Source organism: Saimiri boliviensis, chromosome 7 (genome assembly GCF_048565385.1).
Source record: "Saimiri boliviensis isolate mSaiBol1 chromosome 7, mSaiBol1.pri, whole genome shotgun sequence".
Classification (NCBI taxonomy): domain Eukaryota; kingdom Metazoa; phylum Chordata; class Mammalia; order Primates; family Cebidae; genus Saimiri; species Saimiri boliviensis.
In genome coordinates this window covers 84,446,489-84,464,024 of record NC_133455.1, presented here as the reverse complement: position 1 = coordinate 84,464,024, position 17,536 = coordinate 84,446,489, and the positions used below count along the sequence as shown (strand labels likewise).

Sequence of the window (17,536 nt, the reverse complement as noted above, 5' to 3'; positions counted from 1 at the left end):
TGGTTTATCAAAAAGGTTTGCAAAACAAATACCTTACAATTAGTTAATAGAAGGTTTATCTACAAGTTGACAATGATGAAGTTGTCTGAAAAAGATGGAAAATTGCACTGGGAAATATAACAACTTTCACACTCTCCTCGTAATAATTTGTTCCTACAGCAGATAATTTTAATGCTCTGCCGCTTTTTCTTTTTCTTCACTTTATAACCAATCACTGTGTGTGTAGCTATACTGCATCAACATTTTCTTTTGCAGGAATGCCATTTTTCTTCCAAAAGAATTCCATTCCAGCATTTCCTCTCATGTTTTCTGTCTCTCTTTTTTAATTGCATGCAGTGCATGATAATTTCTTTTCTTTCATGACATGGCTTAGCCTCACAGACAGCTGAATGTTGTCATCACTTACTTGGAAACCTCAGGGAATAATTGTGTTACCAGCGTCTGTTCTAAATGTTTTCTCCTCTTTCTCCAATTTTAGCTGTGACAGTTGAAAAAGCAAGTCCAGTGGGTGATGGAAATTTCCGGAATCGTTCTGCTCCACCTTGTGCAAATTCCACAGTTGGGGTTGTTAAGATGACACCTCTTTCTTTCATTCCTGGAGCAAAAATAACTAAGTATCTTGGAATAATTAACATGTTTTTTATTCGAGAGACTACTTCTCTTCGGGAGGTAATTTTATAGAAGTTATTTCATTGTTTTTTTGAATTTTCTCTGATTGAAGATTTAGTAACAAAACCAAACAAGTTTCAAATTGTTATTTTTTGCCAAAAATAATTTACAAATATTTATTTGTATTTTAATCATCTATCTGGCTTGAGTCTAGATTAGATTTATTTCAGTTAGCAGCTGGAATTATCACAAGAATTGTGTTAGTTTTATTGTTAGAAATCTTAGAACCTTATCATATAGTAAATAAACAAATATCTGTGTTTGAATAGAAGTTTAAAATGCCCTGAAGTAACAACTTAAATTTTTCACTGGTTATTTGCCTGTTATCATTGAAGTAGTGATTTTAGATGTTATATTGAAAATATATATATTGCCCGTTATATATATTTTAAGAAATTCTTGACACATCACATTTAGAAATAGTAGAGAACTATATTATAGATATATGTCTAAGCAGATAGTTTATATAATTTAACCCCTTTGTTTCTTCCTCCCAAGAAAGGAATGAAGCTGCTCATTTTTCACTCTCTCCGGTAGTGTATGAGGATGACATTTCTTCAGTCTTATCTCACACTGAGTATCATTAAACTTTGTAATATTTTATTTGATGTGGGAAAAGTTCAGAATCAGAGTCAGCCAGTTATATCTTTTATAACACAGGAATTTAAACTTAAGAAAAATTATGTTGTGTCATACGTTACGGAACAGAGCTACCAAGCACATTAATGTTGTGAATAGGGACATTTTTAAATTACTGAGGTGTGACATCCAATAACCTTTTCAAATTTTATTTTAGGGGCAGTTTGTATTTTTAAAAAATATCTTCATTATGAAGATGACTTAGCTGTGCTTTTTTACCAGCAGTTTCTATACTTTCTTAGGAATAATATCCTGCATACTCTCTTTAATATGCTCACCATTCTGTGCCTAGCATACAGAGTAAACACAATACTGTATATTTTTATGTAAAGGAATGAATAGCTCCTGACAGATTATTTAATTAATTAGGTGGATGTTTTCTTTTAGGTAAATTAGGCCAGGCACAGTAGCCCACGCCTGTAAATCCCAGCACTTTGAGAAGCTAAGACGGGTAGATTGCTGGAAGCCAGCAGTTCAAGACCAGCCTGGCCAACACGGTGAAACCTCTTCTCTACTAAAAATACAAAAATTAGCAGGCATGGTGGCTCATACCTATAATCCCAGCTACTTGGGAGGCTGAGGCACGAGAATTGCTTGAACCTGAGAGGTGGAGGTTGCAGTGAGCCGAGATTGTGCGGTTGCACTCCAGCCTGAGTGACAGAGTGAGACTCTGTCTCCTCCCTAAAAAAGAAGATACATTTGTTTGGATATCATTCTAATTATGTTAAGATGAAAAATAAACTATCAAGATATTCTCAAAGACCTTTTGATAGAGAATTAAAATAGATGATACCTCTACAACCATTTAAATTTGACAGATTTGGTGTGAAAAGCTGGCATATATTACGAATTAACCTTTTCTAGTTGCTCTTGGTAGCACATGGATATTACATTATTTTGAATCCATAACATTTTATTTCCTAAGCCTTTTTGACTGCTTAAGCTCCCGTACCTCAAAATGTGGCTTCTTGTTAGATTTTCCTTCAACAGAAACTTATAATATTAACTGTGAAGCACAATATCCCAAATATGTTAATTGCCTGAGTTGTTTTCTTACATTGAATTAATATTTTTAAAATTAACCCTCTGTAGCTACTGTGTCATCAGAATTTATTGATTTGATAAACAGGAGGAAATTAATAAGTCAAAGAAAAAATATACTGAACTATGATTTAGAGGCAGGCTGAAGCAACTCCCTTAATTTTTTAATTACAAAAAGAGTTATCTTTACCAAACTATATGTAGGATCCTCAGGGTTTTCAGAAAGATGTGATCTAATAAAATGGTTTTCTAATACTGCAGTCATTTTCCCCCTTAACTTTGAGTTTAGAGTTGGAATTTTTTTCCTAGACTATAAGTAAGTCCCAACAGAATTTGTGGAAACATAGGTTAAAAAGAATTTTAACCTATTGACTGGCCTTTAATTTCTGTTTTGCTTGTTTTTGAATATGGAGCAATTACTCTGAAATACTGGGTTTTATTTCCTAGCAGTTATATATGGAATTCTTATTATATGCATCTGTTGAACTAAATGTTAGCATATAGTTTTGTGCAAAACAGATACAGTTCCTGACCTAATGAAATTTACAGTCTAGTAGAACTGCAGCATGGTGGACATAAACAGTTATTCATATAATTAGTATATAATTATAAGGGAAAGTAAGTCATATAAAGAAACTGAACAGAGGCTATCAGAGAATATAATAGAGGAATTTACCTTAGAGTTCACAGTCAGAGAAGGTATCTATCTCTGAAGACATATGTAAATTGGGACTAAGGAGTGAATGAGTTGTCTTCTTAAAACTTGAGTGAAAAGTCTTCAGGACATGTGCAGTGACCCTGGGGCAGGAAAAGTGCTTGTGCATTTAAGAAACTGAAAAAAAACACAAGTTTGATTGGAACACGATTCAGGTTCAGAATGAGGGATATGAATAGCAGGTAAGTTTTATTGTTTAGGCTTACCATCAATTTGTTTTAACGATGACGAGCATGATTTGATGGAGATATTGAAGGTGGAAGCACAATTTGAATGCTTGCCCTGCTATTTACTTGCTAGCTATTTGATCATAGATAGTCATGGGCAAATTATAAATTCTTTGAACGGCCGGGCGTGGTGGCTCAGGCCTGTAATCCCAGCACTTTGGGAGGCTGAGGCGGGTGGATCACGAGGTCAAGATATCGAGACCATCCCAGTCAACATGGTGAAACCCCATCTCTACTAAAAATACAAAAATTAGCTGGGCATGGTGGCACGTGCCTGTAGTCCCAGCTACTAGGGAGGCTGAGGCAGGAGAATTGCCTGAACCCAGGAGGCGGAGGTTGCGGTGAGCCGAGATCGCGCCATTGCACTCCAGCCTGGGTAACAAGAGCGAAACTCCATCTCAAAAAAAAAAAAATTCTTTGAGCTTCAGCTTTATCTTCTGTAAAGTAAGGATGGTGAATCCTTGTCTGGACATGTGTTCAGTAAATGTTTGTTCGTTCATGCAGTAAATTCCCATTGTGAAGGAAGTTTATTTGTTATATGAAGATAATTTAGGATGTTTTAATATATATTCTTTGACATATTGTATACATTGCTATATCCACACATATATATACAGTATGATTTTTTTTGTGTGCATTATTATTTAGGAAGGAGGAGTTAGTGGTTTTCTCCATGCTTTTATTGCTGAAGTATTTGCAATGGTGAGAGCTCATGTTGCTGCATTAGGAGGGAATGCCGTTGTCTCCTACATAATGAAGCAGTGTGTCTTCATGGAGAATCCAAATAAAAACCAGGTAAGATGCAGTTAAAAATTCCTGATTGGCAGGAACCTGAGAATTTCTTCCATGGCTTCCTAGCCCTAACGTCCTTCAGTGACAATTGTTCTTTAGAGCTCTTTGAATTTAGATGCTTAAGACATTTTAATGAATTTATTAATAACCATGGTCATATATAGTCACCAGTCAATACATGCTGTTTTGACGTCTCAGGTGACTAGGTATTATTCTTAATCATGTCTGGAATTTGTGCTCCTGAGATACTGTTTCCACCCTCTTTTTGGTGGGTGTTTGGAAAAATATGGATGAAGCCTCAGTGAGCCTGTTTCCTCTTTTAACTGAATGAACCATCTTAATTTTGTTGTCATACTTATGCATGCCTTTATATCTTAAAAAAAATAATTGTAGTCTTATTTGGTATCTAAAATGTTTTAATAGGTAGTACATGATTCAAAATTCAAAAACGTATGAATGGAAAAGTCTCTCCCTGTCTGCTGTTCTAGCCAGTTTTCTGCCCCACATGCAACCAAATTTTTTAGGTTGTTATTTTTATTTTTATTTTTTTGGTAACTTCTAGAGATGTAACACTCCAGAGTATGTGACCAGAGAGCTTTTAGATACATACAGGAAAATATATATATAAATGTAGTATTTTATCTCCCAGTTAAGCGGAAGCTTTACAGTACAGCTTGCTCTTTCGCCTAATTTTTCTTGGCAACGTTCTCATTTCAGGTCATAAAGATTATCTTTACTGTTCGTTACAACCACATAACACTCCATGGTATAGGTCGACCAGCTTTTTTTTAATTAGTCCCCTACTGATAAACATTTAGGTTGCTCTCAGTAAATGTTGTGCTAATACATACAGTGCTACCAAAAAAATGTGATACGTAAGTGCTTAGCACAAGTGTGAGCATCTCTATAGGGAAAATTCATTAAAACAGAATTGCTAGGTCAGAGTAGTACCTTTGTAATTTCCATAGAGATTTCCAAAGTTCCCCTCCATTGAGATATTTTGCACATTCTTTATATAAATATATATGTGTATATGTAATTACATAAATGATTTCATATTGTATATCTCATTTTGCAAATTGTTTTTGTCAGTTTATCGTAAGATTTACTCTATTGATCAAGCTTTATGTTATTTTTTACTTCCATATAGTATTTCAGGCATGAATATTCCACAGTTCATTTTCATTTCCCTTTTGATGGGCAGTTAGGTTGTTTCTAGTATGTTGCTATTGTAAACATGATGCAGCGCAGAGTTCCTTATGAATCTTTGTTGCATACATGCCCAGGATTTCTTTAGGGAACACATATACATGGAACTGATGGGTCACAAAGTGTGTGTTCTCTTTCTCCTTTAAGGGATGGTTCTTTTCTAGATGGTTGCGCTTCCCACCGCAGTGTTCAAGTGTGTTGCTGTTGTCCCATGTCCTTGTTAATACTTGGTAACATCCAGCTTTTTTTCAGTTTTTGCCAGTATATATGAAATGGTGTCTCTTTGTCATGTTAGTTGTATATCTCTGGCTAATAGAGGGCTTGAATATGTGTTCATATGTCCACAGGAGTTCTTTGAGTTTTCTTTCTTGTGAATTGCCCTCTTACCCTTTTCTCATTTTTCTGTTGGATTGTCTGTCTTTCTCATAATAATTTAGAAGCCTGTGCTTTTTCGGCTGTACAGCACTGCCCCTTGTGTAATAGAATATGAACATGTTGGGTATAACCGAACCTGTCCTGTTTGTTGTTCTTATAGGCCCAGTGTCTTATCAATGTAAGTGGCGACGCAGTGGTTTTTGTTCGTGAATCTGACTTAGAAGTAGTGTCAACTCAGCAACCTACTGCCAACTGCCAATCATCATGTACTGAAAGTGAAGTTACAACCTGAGGAAAATTAGGAAAAAAGAGCTCAGCTAAATGAAATTTCATCTGTCTGTGTTATTTTGTCATTACTTACCTTCTTAGACTTAAAATTGAACTTAATTTGAGATAAATAAGGAAGAATTGAATAGATTTGATTTGCCTGGAGTCTTTTGGAGGCATGAGAATTTTCTATTCTTGACATTTTGTTTGCCTGTTCTAGACAGACAGGCCATGTGGGATCTTGACCCTTCAGTAAGTTAAGATAAATTTTTAAGAGAACTGTAGCAAAGATGGAAACTTTGTAATTTATGTTGATTTTAATAAAATCATAATTTAAAAAATGAAATGGGAAGATTATCAGGAAATGAGGATAGCTACTGTAGTGTAATTTAGAAAGACTAAGCAAGAGATTTGCCAGTTGTTAATGAGTATGCAGTCTGATTTTAGAAATGTGTGGGGACAATGGAGAAAAGTTTTCAGAAAACTACTATGTAGATTTCTGAATGTGTTTTATTTTGATGAGGAATTCAGTAACAACTGGAAAGAAAAAGTGCTTCAGCCGTCTTTTGAAAACAAGTTAAAATTCTTCAATGTATCTGTAATACATCCTAACTCTTGTAAAAGAAAATTTATAATAGCTGATGTCCTTTCATTGAAAGTTTTAATACTGTCTCTAAGGAAGGAGGAAAAAATTATTATTTAATTTGGTAACTGGCAACATTTGAGTTAGTACTGAATTTGTCTAAAAGAGGCTTGACTTCAACCGGGAAGAAAATGTCAGTGAATTTTGTTGAAGTAGTAAAAATACAGTTGATCTAATAGGAACATAGAATTATTTTCTAATAAGTTAATATTGCACTCCTACCAAATAAACAGGATTTTGACAATATCTGAGGGATTTTTGATGATGAATTAGACTGTATTTGGCATAGAATTTGGAAATGTAACTTGAATGTAAATATGCTGCAGGATGTTGAATGTATACATAGAAATACCTTTTCTGTTGATGCCAAATGCCCCTTGTAAATGAACCTTAAATACTACATTCCTCCTTTACACAATAATATTTCTTTACAAAACTCATGATTTTATTCCTCCACGACAACAAACTGCCCTTAAGAGTTGTTTCCTTGTTATCACAGGTGTCAATATTTTTCTGTATTTTGTTTATAATTTTATTTTTTAAATAAAAAGTTTATAAAAAGAAACTGGAACATTTCTAAATCTCTTTTTTACCTCCCTCATGTAGTACTGTCAGTTTTCTGAATCACTTTCCATCTGATCATCTCCATTCGTTTCTCTAGTAAACAAACATCTATTGAGCACCTATTAAATACAAGTTTTAATTTTGGAGGGGTGTGTAGGTGTAATTTTGGCTCTTTCATTGTTTCAGGGTAGGTAGGTGTTCATTCAACAGCTGTTTATTGAATGCCTGCGAGATGGCAGGGCACAGTTTTAGGCAGTGAACAAAACACATGTAAGTTCTTACTCTCATAGAGCTTACAGTCAGTGCTTAGACAAAGAAATAATTTATAAGATGTGGTAATGTAGTAGTTTAACAATTGCTAATATTTATTGAATGCTTACCATGGCCAGGCAGTCTAATGAAAATATTTTTGTATTAACTCTTTTAATCCTTATGGAAACCTTATTGTTAAGCACCAGTTTATAGTTGTGGAAGCTGAATTGAGAGTTTGTGTGAGTTGCCATAAAGACAGTAAATAGTGGAACCAAGATTCAAGTGCAGGCAATTTGGCTGTAAAACCTACACTAGTAAGTGAGAAAATGTGAGTGTAGCTTGGAATAGAGGAACTTCCCAAAGGAGACGATGTTTTAGCTCAGTCAGGAAAAATAGTTCACTGGAATTGGGTATTCCCAGTTTATTCATCCATCCATCCGTTCATCCAGCCATTTGTCGGTCCAGCACCTGTTAAGTGATTGCGTAGTGTGCTCCAGAGTCTTTTCTAGGCAAAGAAATAATAATAACGCAGCTATTGCTAATTAAGTGGCTGTTTTGTGTCATGTCCTGTGTACATACATTATTGCTAATGCCTAATCCATAAAAGAAGCCAGGTGGCATTATCTCTCTTTTAATATGATTAATTGTATACTCAAGGTGAGACCCAGACTGAGTTCTTTGAAAAGCTGGAGTTTCCTTAACCACCCACACTTGCTGCCTATTTACTCGCATAGGCCTGTTTGCTCCTGTGGGCTACCTTTGAAAGCACAATCATCTGTGTCAAGATTGGCTCCTTCCAGAAAGGCTGTTACTCTACACCGAAAGAGCTGCTGCTCTTCACTATGTTTGGATTACCCCTGAAACATGAGCATCCGGAATGGACATATTGGGACTTACAGTCTTTTTGAAATAGGCCAGTTACAGCATTTACAGCAGACCTAACATGCCCTTCATCCTTCATCGCCACTCCGAAGAGAAACTACTCAAACGAATTCACTGTCTCAATTCCTGCACCTCCTACTCTTCCATGATCCATTATCGTCTGAGTTTTATCACCTGTTCTGCCCCTGAATTTGAACAACCAAAAGTAAGTACTGGATTGCAGTAATAAGTAGTTGGCAATTTTTTTTTTTAATGCATACAGTTTTTTCATAAGGGAATAAGTGGGATTATATAAACAATGTTTAAATAGTTCTACTTTTTACCTTTTTACCTGGTTTTCTTCCCCATCACATCCCTCCCATTCCATGTTAATAACTCAGTATGTATCCTTACATATCATGAAAAATCTGTTACGTATCATTTAAATTCAACAAAATTCATCTATTTTATGTGTATAGTTTGAGTTTGGCAAATAAGTTCCATCATATAGCCAAGATCCGGAACATTTCCATCACCAGTAAAGTTCCCTGGTGTCCCTTTGCAGTCCATCTACTCCTCCTTCGTGTCAATGGGATCTTGTGCGAGGCAGCTTTTATCTGGCACAATGCTTTTGAGATGCATCCATGCATGGACAACGTTTTTGGCTATAGGAATAATAGAGCTATTTTGCATTTGAGTTTGCACTTTTTTTGTGAAAATCAAAATTTCTGTCCTATGGATTTGACTTTTTCTTGTTTATTTAATCTGTTGTGTGCGACAATTTCTCCCCTTTTGTTGTCTATCTTTACAGTGACTTTTTACAATATCTATACATTTTGTTATGGACGGTATGACTATCTTTTCTTTTTTTAGGTTCTTAGTTAGAATGACTTATTTTCTCTCCTTGATTTTTTTTGGGGGAGCCATCCTGAAGGTTCATCAATTTTCACACATCTTGAATTGTACTCATGTCCGTATATCTCCATCAACAAAAATGTACTGTTTCTTATTTCCATAAATGCATCACTACTTAGCCAGTTTGAGTTGAGTCAGAAGTCTGGAGATCAAAACCTATCCTCTTTCCAATACGCTGCCTAATCTCATGGCACCAGGTACATAAAGACATGGAAGCATAAAAATGTGTGTTGTGTGGAAGCAACACATTTTTATTTACAAACTGTCTTTTTCTTTTTTCTTTAGAGGAGGGTGTTTAACAGAGCACTTGATAATCTGATCTAAGCGCTGGATCTTTTTTGTCCAAAAAATAAGTATACACATGAACTTTAATGTACTACTTCAGGAGGTTTACTGAAACCACTTCTTTGACCCCAGGCTAAATAAGGAAACTTGCTGAGGGAAATGTTAGGAGTGGTTGCATAAATACTATCCTAAAAAGCTTGGCTTCTTTCTAATAGAAAAGCCAAGGCACTATAAAGATTCTCTTACACTCTCTGTCTCTCTCTATATATAACTAAATAATTATATATAATATAAACTATAAATATATATAATTAATATAAATCCACATATTATATATTATAGTTAATATTGTCAGTTATTACCACATATGTAGTTTATTAATTTAATAAATATATTTATATATAACATTTATGTATAGATATATATGATATAAAATTATATATAATATACCTATAGTCATAATTTATATAAATTAGATACATAATTATATATTTAGGTATAATTTTTTGAGGGTTTTTTTTTCTTAGATTCTAGTACCTCAGCCTCCTGAGTAGCTGGGATTACAGGTGCCTGCCACCATGCCCGGCTAATTTTTTAATTTTACTGGAGACAGTTTTCACCATGTTGCCCAGGCTGCTCTTGAACTCCTGACCTGAAGTGATTCACCCACCTTGGCCTTCTGAAGTGCTGGGATTACAGGCATGAGCCATTGTGCCTGGCCTGAAGTTTTTTGAATAGCAAAAGATTACAGATATTAATCTTCTACAATTGTTATAAATTATGTATACATTGTGGAATGACTAGATTGAACTAATTAGCATATGCATTACCTCACCATTTTCATTGTGGTGGGACCACTGAGAATCCACTTCTCTTAATAATTTTCAGAACACATTACATTATTAACTGTAGTCACCATGTTGCACAATAGATCCCTTGAACCTATTCCTCCTATCTACTTGAAATTTTGTATCCTGTGACCAACATCTGCTAATGCCCCACCTCTGGCAACCACCATTCTAATATCTACTTCTATGTGCTCAGCTTTTTAAGATTTCACATATGCTATGTAAGATCATGTGGTATTTGTCATTTTTGCCTGGCTTATTTAACATTGTATCTTCCAGGTTCATTCATTTTAAAGACTGAATGGATCCCATCATGTATAGATACCATATTTTCTTTATCCACTTACCTGTTTGTGGACACTTAAGTTGATTTTATAACTTGGTTACTGTGAAAAATGCTGTAATTAAGATGGGAATGCAGATACCTCTTTGACATGCTGATTTCATATCCTTTGAAATGTGCCCAATAGTGAGATTGCTGGATCATATGGTAGTTCTATTTTCAATTTTTTGGAAGCCTCCACACTCTTTTCCATAATGGCTGTACTAATTTATATTCTTACCAACAGTGTGCAAGGGTTCCCTTTTCTCCACACACTCTCCAACATATTTTTAAATATAAAAAAATAAACATATAAAAATGGTTCCTCTGCTTTTTGAAAGTAAGAGTGTTGTCTGTAAAAAAATAAACATTTGTCCATTGGAGATATTTAAAAACTATATTTTAAAATATTAAAAACCTCAAAATAGCTACAGTAAGCAGAATAATGGGCCCCAAAAGATGTCTTCGACTTAATCCCCTGTGAATATATTACACAACGGGTCAAAAACTTTGCAAATGTGATCAAGGTTAAGGACCTTGAGATGAAGAAATTATTCTGGTTTATCTGGGAGGATCCCAGAATCTAATCACCTGAATCCTTAAAAGTGGAAAGAGAGGGCCTAAGAGGTCAGAGATTCTATGTGAGTGGGACTTACCTAACACTGCTGGCTGTGAGGGCGAGGTGGCTCACGCCTGTTATCACAGCACTTTGGGAGGCTGATGTGGGTGGATCACTTGAGGTCAGGAGTTCAAGACTAGCCTGGCCAACATGACGAAACCCCGTCTCTACTAAAAATACAAAAATACAGGAGTGGTGGTGGGCTCCTGTAATTCTGGCTATTTGCGAGGCTGAAGTACGAGAATCTCTTGAACCGGTGAGGCGGAGGTTGCAGTAAACAGATCGCGCCATGGCACTTCAGCCTGGGCCATAAGAGGGAGACTTAGTCTCAAAAACAAAAACAAAAAACAGAAATGTGTGTGACCTCTAGACTCTGGGAATAACTCAGCCGACAGCCAGAAACCATCTCAGTTCTGCACTAGGAGAAACGGAATTATGTCAGAAATTCAAATGAACAGGAAGTGGGTTCTCCCCTAGAGTTTCCGGAAAGGAACAGTCCTGCCAATGACTTGATTTGAGCCTGGTAAGACCCATGCTGCTTCTTACCTACTGAACTGTTAAGGTAATAAATTTGTGCTGTTTAAACCACTACGGTTGCAGTAGCAACAAGAAACAAACACAAATTCCAATACAAGTTCAACTGTAGAGATACATAAAGTATAAAATTACCATATAGCAAGCCGGACGCTGGGGCTCAAGCCTCTAATTCAGCACTTTGAGAGGCCGAGGCAGGTGGATCTCTAGAGATCAGGAGTTCGAGACCAACATGTGAAACCTCTCTACGAAAAATACAAAACATTAGCTGGGCATGGTGGCACCCGCCTGTAATCGCAGCTACATGTGAGGCTGAGGCAAGAAAATCACTTGAACCCGGGAGGCGGGGGTTGCAGCGAGCCTAGATCGTGCCACTGCACTCCAGACTGAGAGACAGAATGAGACCCTATTTCAAAAAAAAAAAAAATTACCATACAGCTGTGCTATTTGTGATAAAAGCATCTTATAGGAAATGCTTCACAAATTCAAGGTGCAAGCACAGTTATCTCTCTTATTTTTCCAAACAATTTTTTGTATACCCATATGAATAATTAGCAGAAGTCCAGAATCTGCTGCCTGTAAGCTCCTTTCTACTTCTAGAATTGTGCAACAATTCCAGGGCTCAATGCAGTCCCCAAAGAGTTAAGGGCTTCCGCACCCAAAGGGCTATGTATATACAGAGTTAAGAACCTTCTCCGTTCACTGTTGCGTCTGCTTCTTGCTATCACACGGTGGTGCTGTTGGAATGAGTTCCACACAGATCGGAGAAGTACGTGCTCTCCCCAGGTGATGATGCCATACTAACCAAAACTACTGCACAGGCTTCCAGGGTTCTTTATGCCTAATCCAACCAAGAAAGCCTGCCCAGGTTCAGTTCCCAGTGCTCAGCCCTCTAGTTCTCATTCACAGCTGCCTCCCAAAGGACCAGGAAGCCCCAGAGGCTCCTTATCATAATTAGTTCTAGGGTCTGTCACCTCATAGCCATATCCTCAAGTGCTTCCAGGGACTTTTCCCTTATTCCCCAAAAGGAATCATATCAGGAAATTCCAAAGTATTCATACGCACCCTTCTAAAGGGAGTTTAGCAAAATCAGGATGATTTTCTGATAATAGAGGGCTTGCTGGTACCTCTCATTACAGTTAATATTTTAGAGCAAATTAAAAGGATCTTTATATGGTAAAATTTATTATTTATAAATGTCTATTTTTTATTTTACTTTTTTAAAATAAGTTTTCGGGGGCACAGGTGGTATTTGGTTATATGAGTAAGTTCTTTAGCAGTGATTTGTGAGATTTTGGTGCTCTCATCATCTGAGCAGTATACACTGCACCATATTTGTAGTCTTTTATCCCTTATCCCCTCCCACGCTTCCCCGCAAGTCCCCAAAGTCCGTCGTGTCATTCTTATGCCTTCGTGTTCTCATAGTTTAGCTCCCACATATCAGTGAGAACAGTGATGTTTGGTTTTCTAATCCTGAGTTACTTCACTTAGAATAAGTCTTCAGTCTCATCCAGGTCACTGCAAGTACTGTTCATTCATTCATTTTTATGGCTGAGTAGTATTCCATTGCATATATGTATATACCACAGGTTTTTATCCAATCAATTGATGGGCCATTTGGGTTGGTTCTACAATTTTGCAATTGTGAATTGTGCTGCTATAAACATGTATGTGCAAGTATCTTTTTCGAATAATGATTTCTCTTCCTCTGGGTAGATACCCAGTAGTGAGATTTCTGGATCAAATGGTAGTTCTACTTTTAATTCTTTAAGGAATTTTCACACTCTTTTCCATAGTGGCTGTATTAGTTTACATTCCCACCAGCATTACAGAAGTGTTCCCTGATCACCACATCCACACTAACATCTACTGTTTTTTTATTTTTTGATTATGGCCATTCTTGTGGGAGAAAGGTGTTACCACACTGTAGTTTTGATTTGCATTTCCCTGATCATTAGTGATGCTGAGCATATTTTCATATATTTGCTGGCCATTTGTATATCCTCTTTTGAGAATTGTCTATTCATATCCTTAGCCCACTTTTTGATAGGATTTTTTTATTCTTATTGACTTGTTTGAGTTCATTGTAGATTCTGGATATAGTCTTTTGCCAGATGTGTAGATTATGAAGATTTTCTCCCACTCTATGGGTTGTCTGTTTATTCTGCTGTTTTTTTTTTTTTCTTTTACTTGTCTTTTTTTCTTTTTTTTTTCTTTTTGCCATGTAAAAGCTCTTTAGTTTAATTAGATCCCAGCTATTTATGTTTGTTTTTATTCCATTTGCTTTTGGGTTTTTGATCATGAAATCCTTGCCTAAGCCAATGACTAGAAGGGTTTTTACAATGTTATCTTATAGAATTTTTATAGTTTCAAGTCTTAGGTTTAAGTCCTTAATCCATCTTGAGTTTATTTTTGTATAAGGTGAGAGATGAGAATCCAGTTTCATTATCCTACATGTAGCTAGCCAGCCAATTATCCCAGCATCATTTGTTGAAAAGGGTATCCTTTCTCACTTTATGTTTTTGTTTGCTTTGTTAAAGATCAGTTGACTGTAAGTATTTGGGTTTATTTCTGCGTTCTCTATTCTGTTCCATTGGTCTATGTGCCTATTTTTATACCAGTACCACACTCTTTTAGTGACTATGGCCTTGTAGTATAGTTTGAAATCAGGTAGTGTGATGCCTTCAGACTTGTTCTTTTAGTTTAGTCTTGCTTTGGCTATGTGGGCTCTTTTTTGGTTCCGTATGAATTTTAAAATAGTTTTTTCTAATTCTGTGAAGAATGATAGTGGCATTATGATGGGGATTGTGTTGAATTTGTAGATTGCTTTGGCAGTATGGTCATTTTTACAATATTGATTCTACCCATCCATGAACATGGAATGTGTTTTCATTTGTTTGTGTCATCTATAATTTCTTTCAGCAATGTTTTGTGGTTTTCTTTGTAGAGGTCTTTCAACTACTTTGTTAAGTATATTCCTAAGTATATTATTTTATTTGCAGCTATTGTAACATGGGTTGAGTTCTTGATTTGATTCTCCACTTGGTTGCTGTTGGTGTGTAGAAGAACTGCTGATTTGTGAACATTAGTCTTGTATCTGGGAATGTTGTTGAATTCTTGCATCAGTTCTAGGAGCTTTCTGGAAGATTCCTTAGGGTTTTCAAGGTAAATGACCATATCATCAGCAAACAAGGACAGTTTGACTGCTTCTTTACTGATTTGGATGCCCTTTATTTCTTTTTCTTGTCTGATTGCTCTGGGTAGGACTCAGTACTATGTTGAATATGAGTGGTGAGAGTTGGCATCCTTGTCTTGTTCCCGTACTCAGAGGGAATGCTTTCAGTTTTTCCCCATTCAATATTATGTTGGTTTGTCATAGATGGATTTTATTACATTAAGGTATGTCCCTTGTATGCTGATTTTGCTGAGGGTTTTAATCATAAAGGGAGGCTGGATTTTGTCAAATGCTTTTTCTGCAGCTATTGAGATCATCATGTAATTTTTGTTTTTAATTCTGCTTAGGTAGTGTGTCATATTAATTGACTTGCATATGTTAAACCATCCCTGCATTCCTAGTATGAAACCCAGTTGATCATGGTAGATTATCTTTTTGATATGTTGTTGGATTTGGTTAGCTAGTATTTCTCTAAGGATTTTAACATCTATCTTCATCAAGGATACCAGTCTGTAGTTTGTGTGTGTGTGTGTGTGTGTGTGTGTGTGTGTGTGTGTGTGTGTTTGTGTCATTTCCTGGTTTTGGAATTAGGGTGATGTTGGCTTCATAGAATGAATTAGGGAGGGTTCCTTCTTTATCTTGTTGAATAGTGTCAAAAGGATTGGTACCAATTCTTCTTTGAGTGTCTGGTAGAATTCTGCTGTGAATCCATCTGGTCCTGTACTTTTTTTGTTGGTAATTTTAAAATTACTGTTTCAATCTCACTGCTTGTTATTGGTCTTTTCAGGGTACCTCATTCTTCCTGATTCAAGATAAGAGAGCTTTATTTTTCCAGGAATTTATCCATCTCTTCTAGGTTTCCTAGTTTATGTGTGTAAAGGTGTTCATAGTATCCTCGAATGATCTTTTCTATTTCAGTGAGGTCAGTTGTAATATCTCCTGTTTTGTTTCTTACTGAGGTTAATTGGATTTTCTCTCTTCTTTTCTTGGTTAATCTTGCTAATGATCTATCAATTGTATCTATCTTTTCAATGAATCACCTTTTTGCTTTTAATCATTTATATTTTTGTTTGTTTGTTTCAATTTCACTTGGTTCTGCTCTGATCTTGGTTATTTCCTTTATTCTGCTGGGTTTGGTTTTGGTTTGTTCTTGTTTCTCTAGTTCCTTTAAGTGTGATCTTAGATTGTCTGTTTGTGCTCTTTCAGACTTTTTGATATAGGCATTTAGGGCTATAAACCTCTTAGCACTGCCTTAACCATATCCCAGAGGTTTTGATAGATTGTGTCATTCTTGTCATTCAGTTGGAAGAATTTTAAATTTCCATCTTGATTTCATTTTTGACCCAATGCTAACTCGGGAGCAGGTTATTTAATTTCCATGCATTTGTGTGGTTTTGAAGGTTCCTTTTGGAGTTGATTTCCAGTTTTATTCCACTGTGGTCTGAGAGAGTGCTTGATATAATATCGATTTTCTTAAATTTCTTGAGCCTTTACAACCTATCACATGGTCTATCTTGGAGAACGTTCCATGTGCTGTTGAATAGTATGTGTAGTCTGTGGTTGGATGAAATGTTTTGTATATATCTGTTAAGTCCATTTGTTTCAAGGTATAGTTTAAATCCATTGTTTCTTTATTGACTTTCTGTCTTGACCTGTCTAGTGCTGTCAGTATAGTATCAAAGCCCCCCACCCCCAACTCATTATTTTGTTGGTGTCTATCTCATTTCTTAGGTCTATTAGTAATTATTTTATAAATTTGGGAGCTCAGGCGTTAGGTGCATATATGTTTGGGACTGTGATATTTTCCTGTTAGACAAAGTCTTTTATCAATATATAATGTCCCTCTTTGTCTATTTTAACTGCTGTTGCTTTAAAGTTTGTTTTGTCTGATACAGCTAGTGCTCGACTTATGACCACATTTGGGACCACGGAACGGTCATAACACAATTTGGTCGTAAGTTGAGTAAGCTATATGTACAGTTGAAATGGTGCACGCGGAGATGATAGTGCTGCCAGAAGCTGGTCCACACTGTCATACGCCCAGCTGGGCAACGTTTGTGCTGCCAGACATGGCTAGTGATTGTGGTGGTAAAGTCGAATGGTCATAAGTTGCATAGGTTGTAAGTCGATCAATACCTGTATAAGAATAGCTAGCTCTGCTCACTTTTGGTGTCCATTTGCATGAAATGCCTTTTTCCACTCCTTTACTTTAGGTTTATGAGTCCTTATGTGTTAGGTGAGTATTCTGAAGGCAACGAATAGTTGGTTTGTGAGTTCTTATCCATTCTGCAGTTCTGTATCTTTTAAGTGGTGAATTTAGGTCATTTACATTCAATGTTAGTATTGAAATGTGAGATACCATTGCTTTCTTTGTCGTCTTTGTTGCCTGTGTACTTTGGGTTTTTGTGTGAGTGTGTTTTTATTTTTGCTTTTTAACTTGTATTTTTGTTTTATAGGTCCTGTATAACTTATGCTTTAAAGAGATTCTGTTTTGATATGTTTCTAGGATTTGTTTCAAGATTTAGAGCTCCTTTTAGCAGTTCTTATAGTGGTGGCTTGGAAATGGCAAATCTCTCAGCATTTG

General features: G+C 36.0%; 1 protein-coding gene across 23 annotated transcripts in view; it reads left to right on the top strand.

The window, feature by feature from the left end:
- C2CD5 (C2 calcium dependent domain containing 5) overlaps window positions 1-7,144 on the top strand; it is a 93,392-nt gene extending 86,248 nt beyond the window's left edge. For all 23 annotated transcript variants that reach the window (XM_074402902.1, XM_074402898.1, XM_074402893.1 and 20 more), the window contains 3 exons: window positions 479-669; window positions 3,940-4,086; window positions 5,828-7,144. In XM_074402902.1, the coding sequence (XP_074259003.1) occupies window positions 479-669; window positions 3,940-4,086; window positions 5,828-5,959 (470 nt within the window). In that variant the 3' untranslated portion in view covers window positions 5,960-7,144. The remainder of the gene's footprint in view (window positions 1-478; window positions 670-3,939; window positions 4,087-5,827) is intronic.
- Window positions 7,145-17,536: the final 10,392 nt, after the last annotated feature.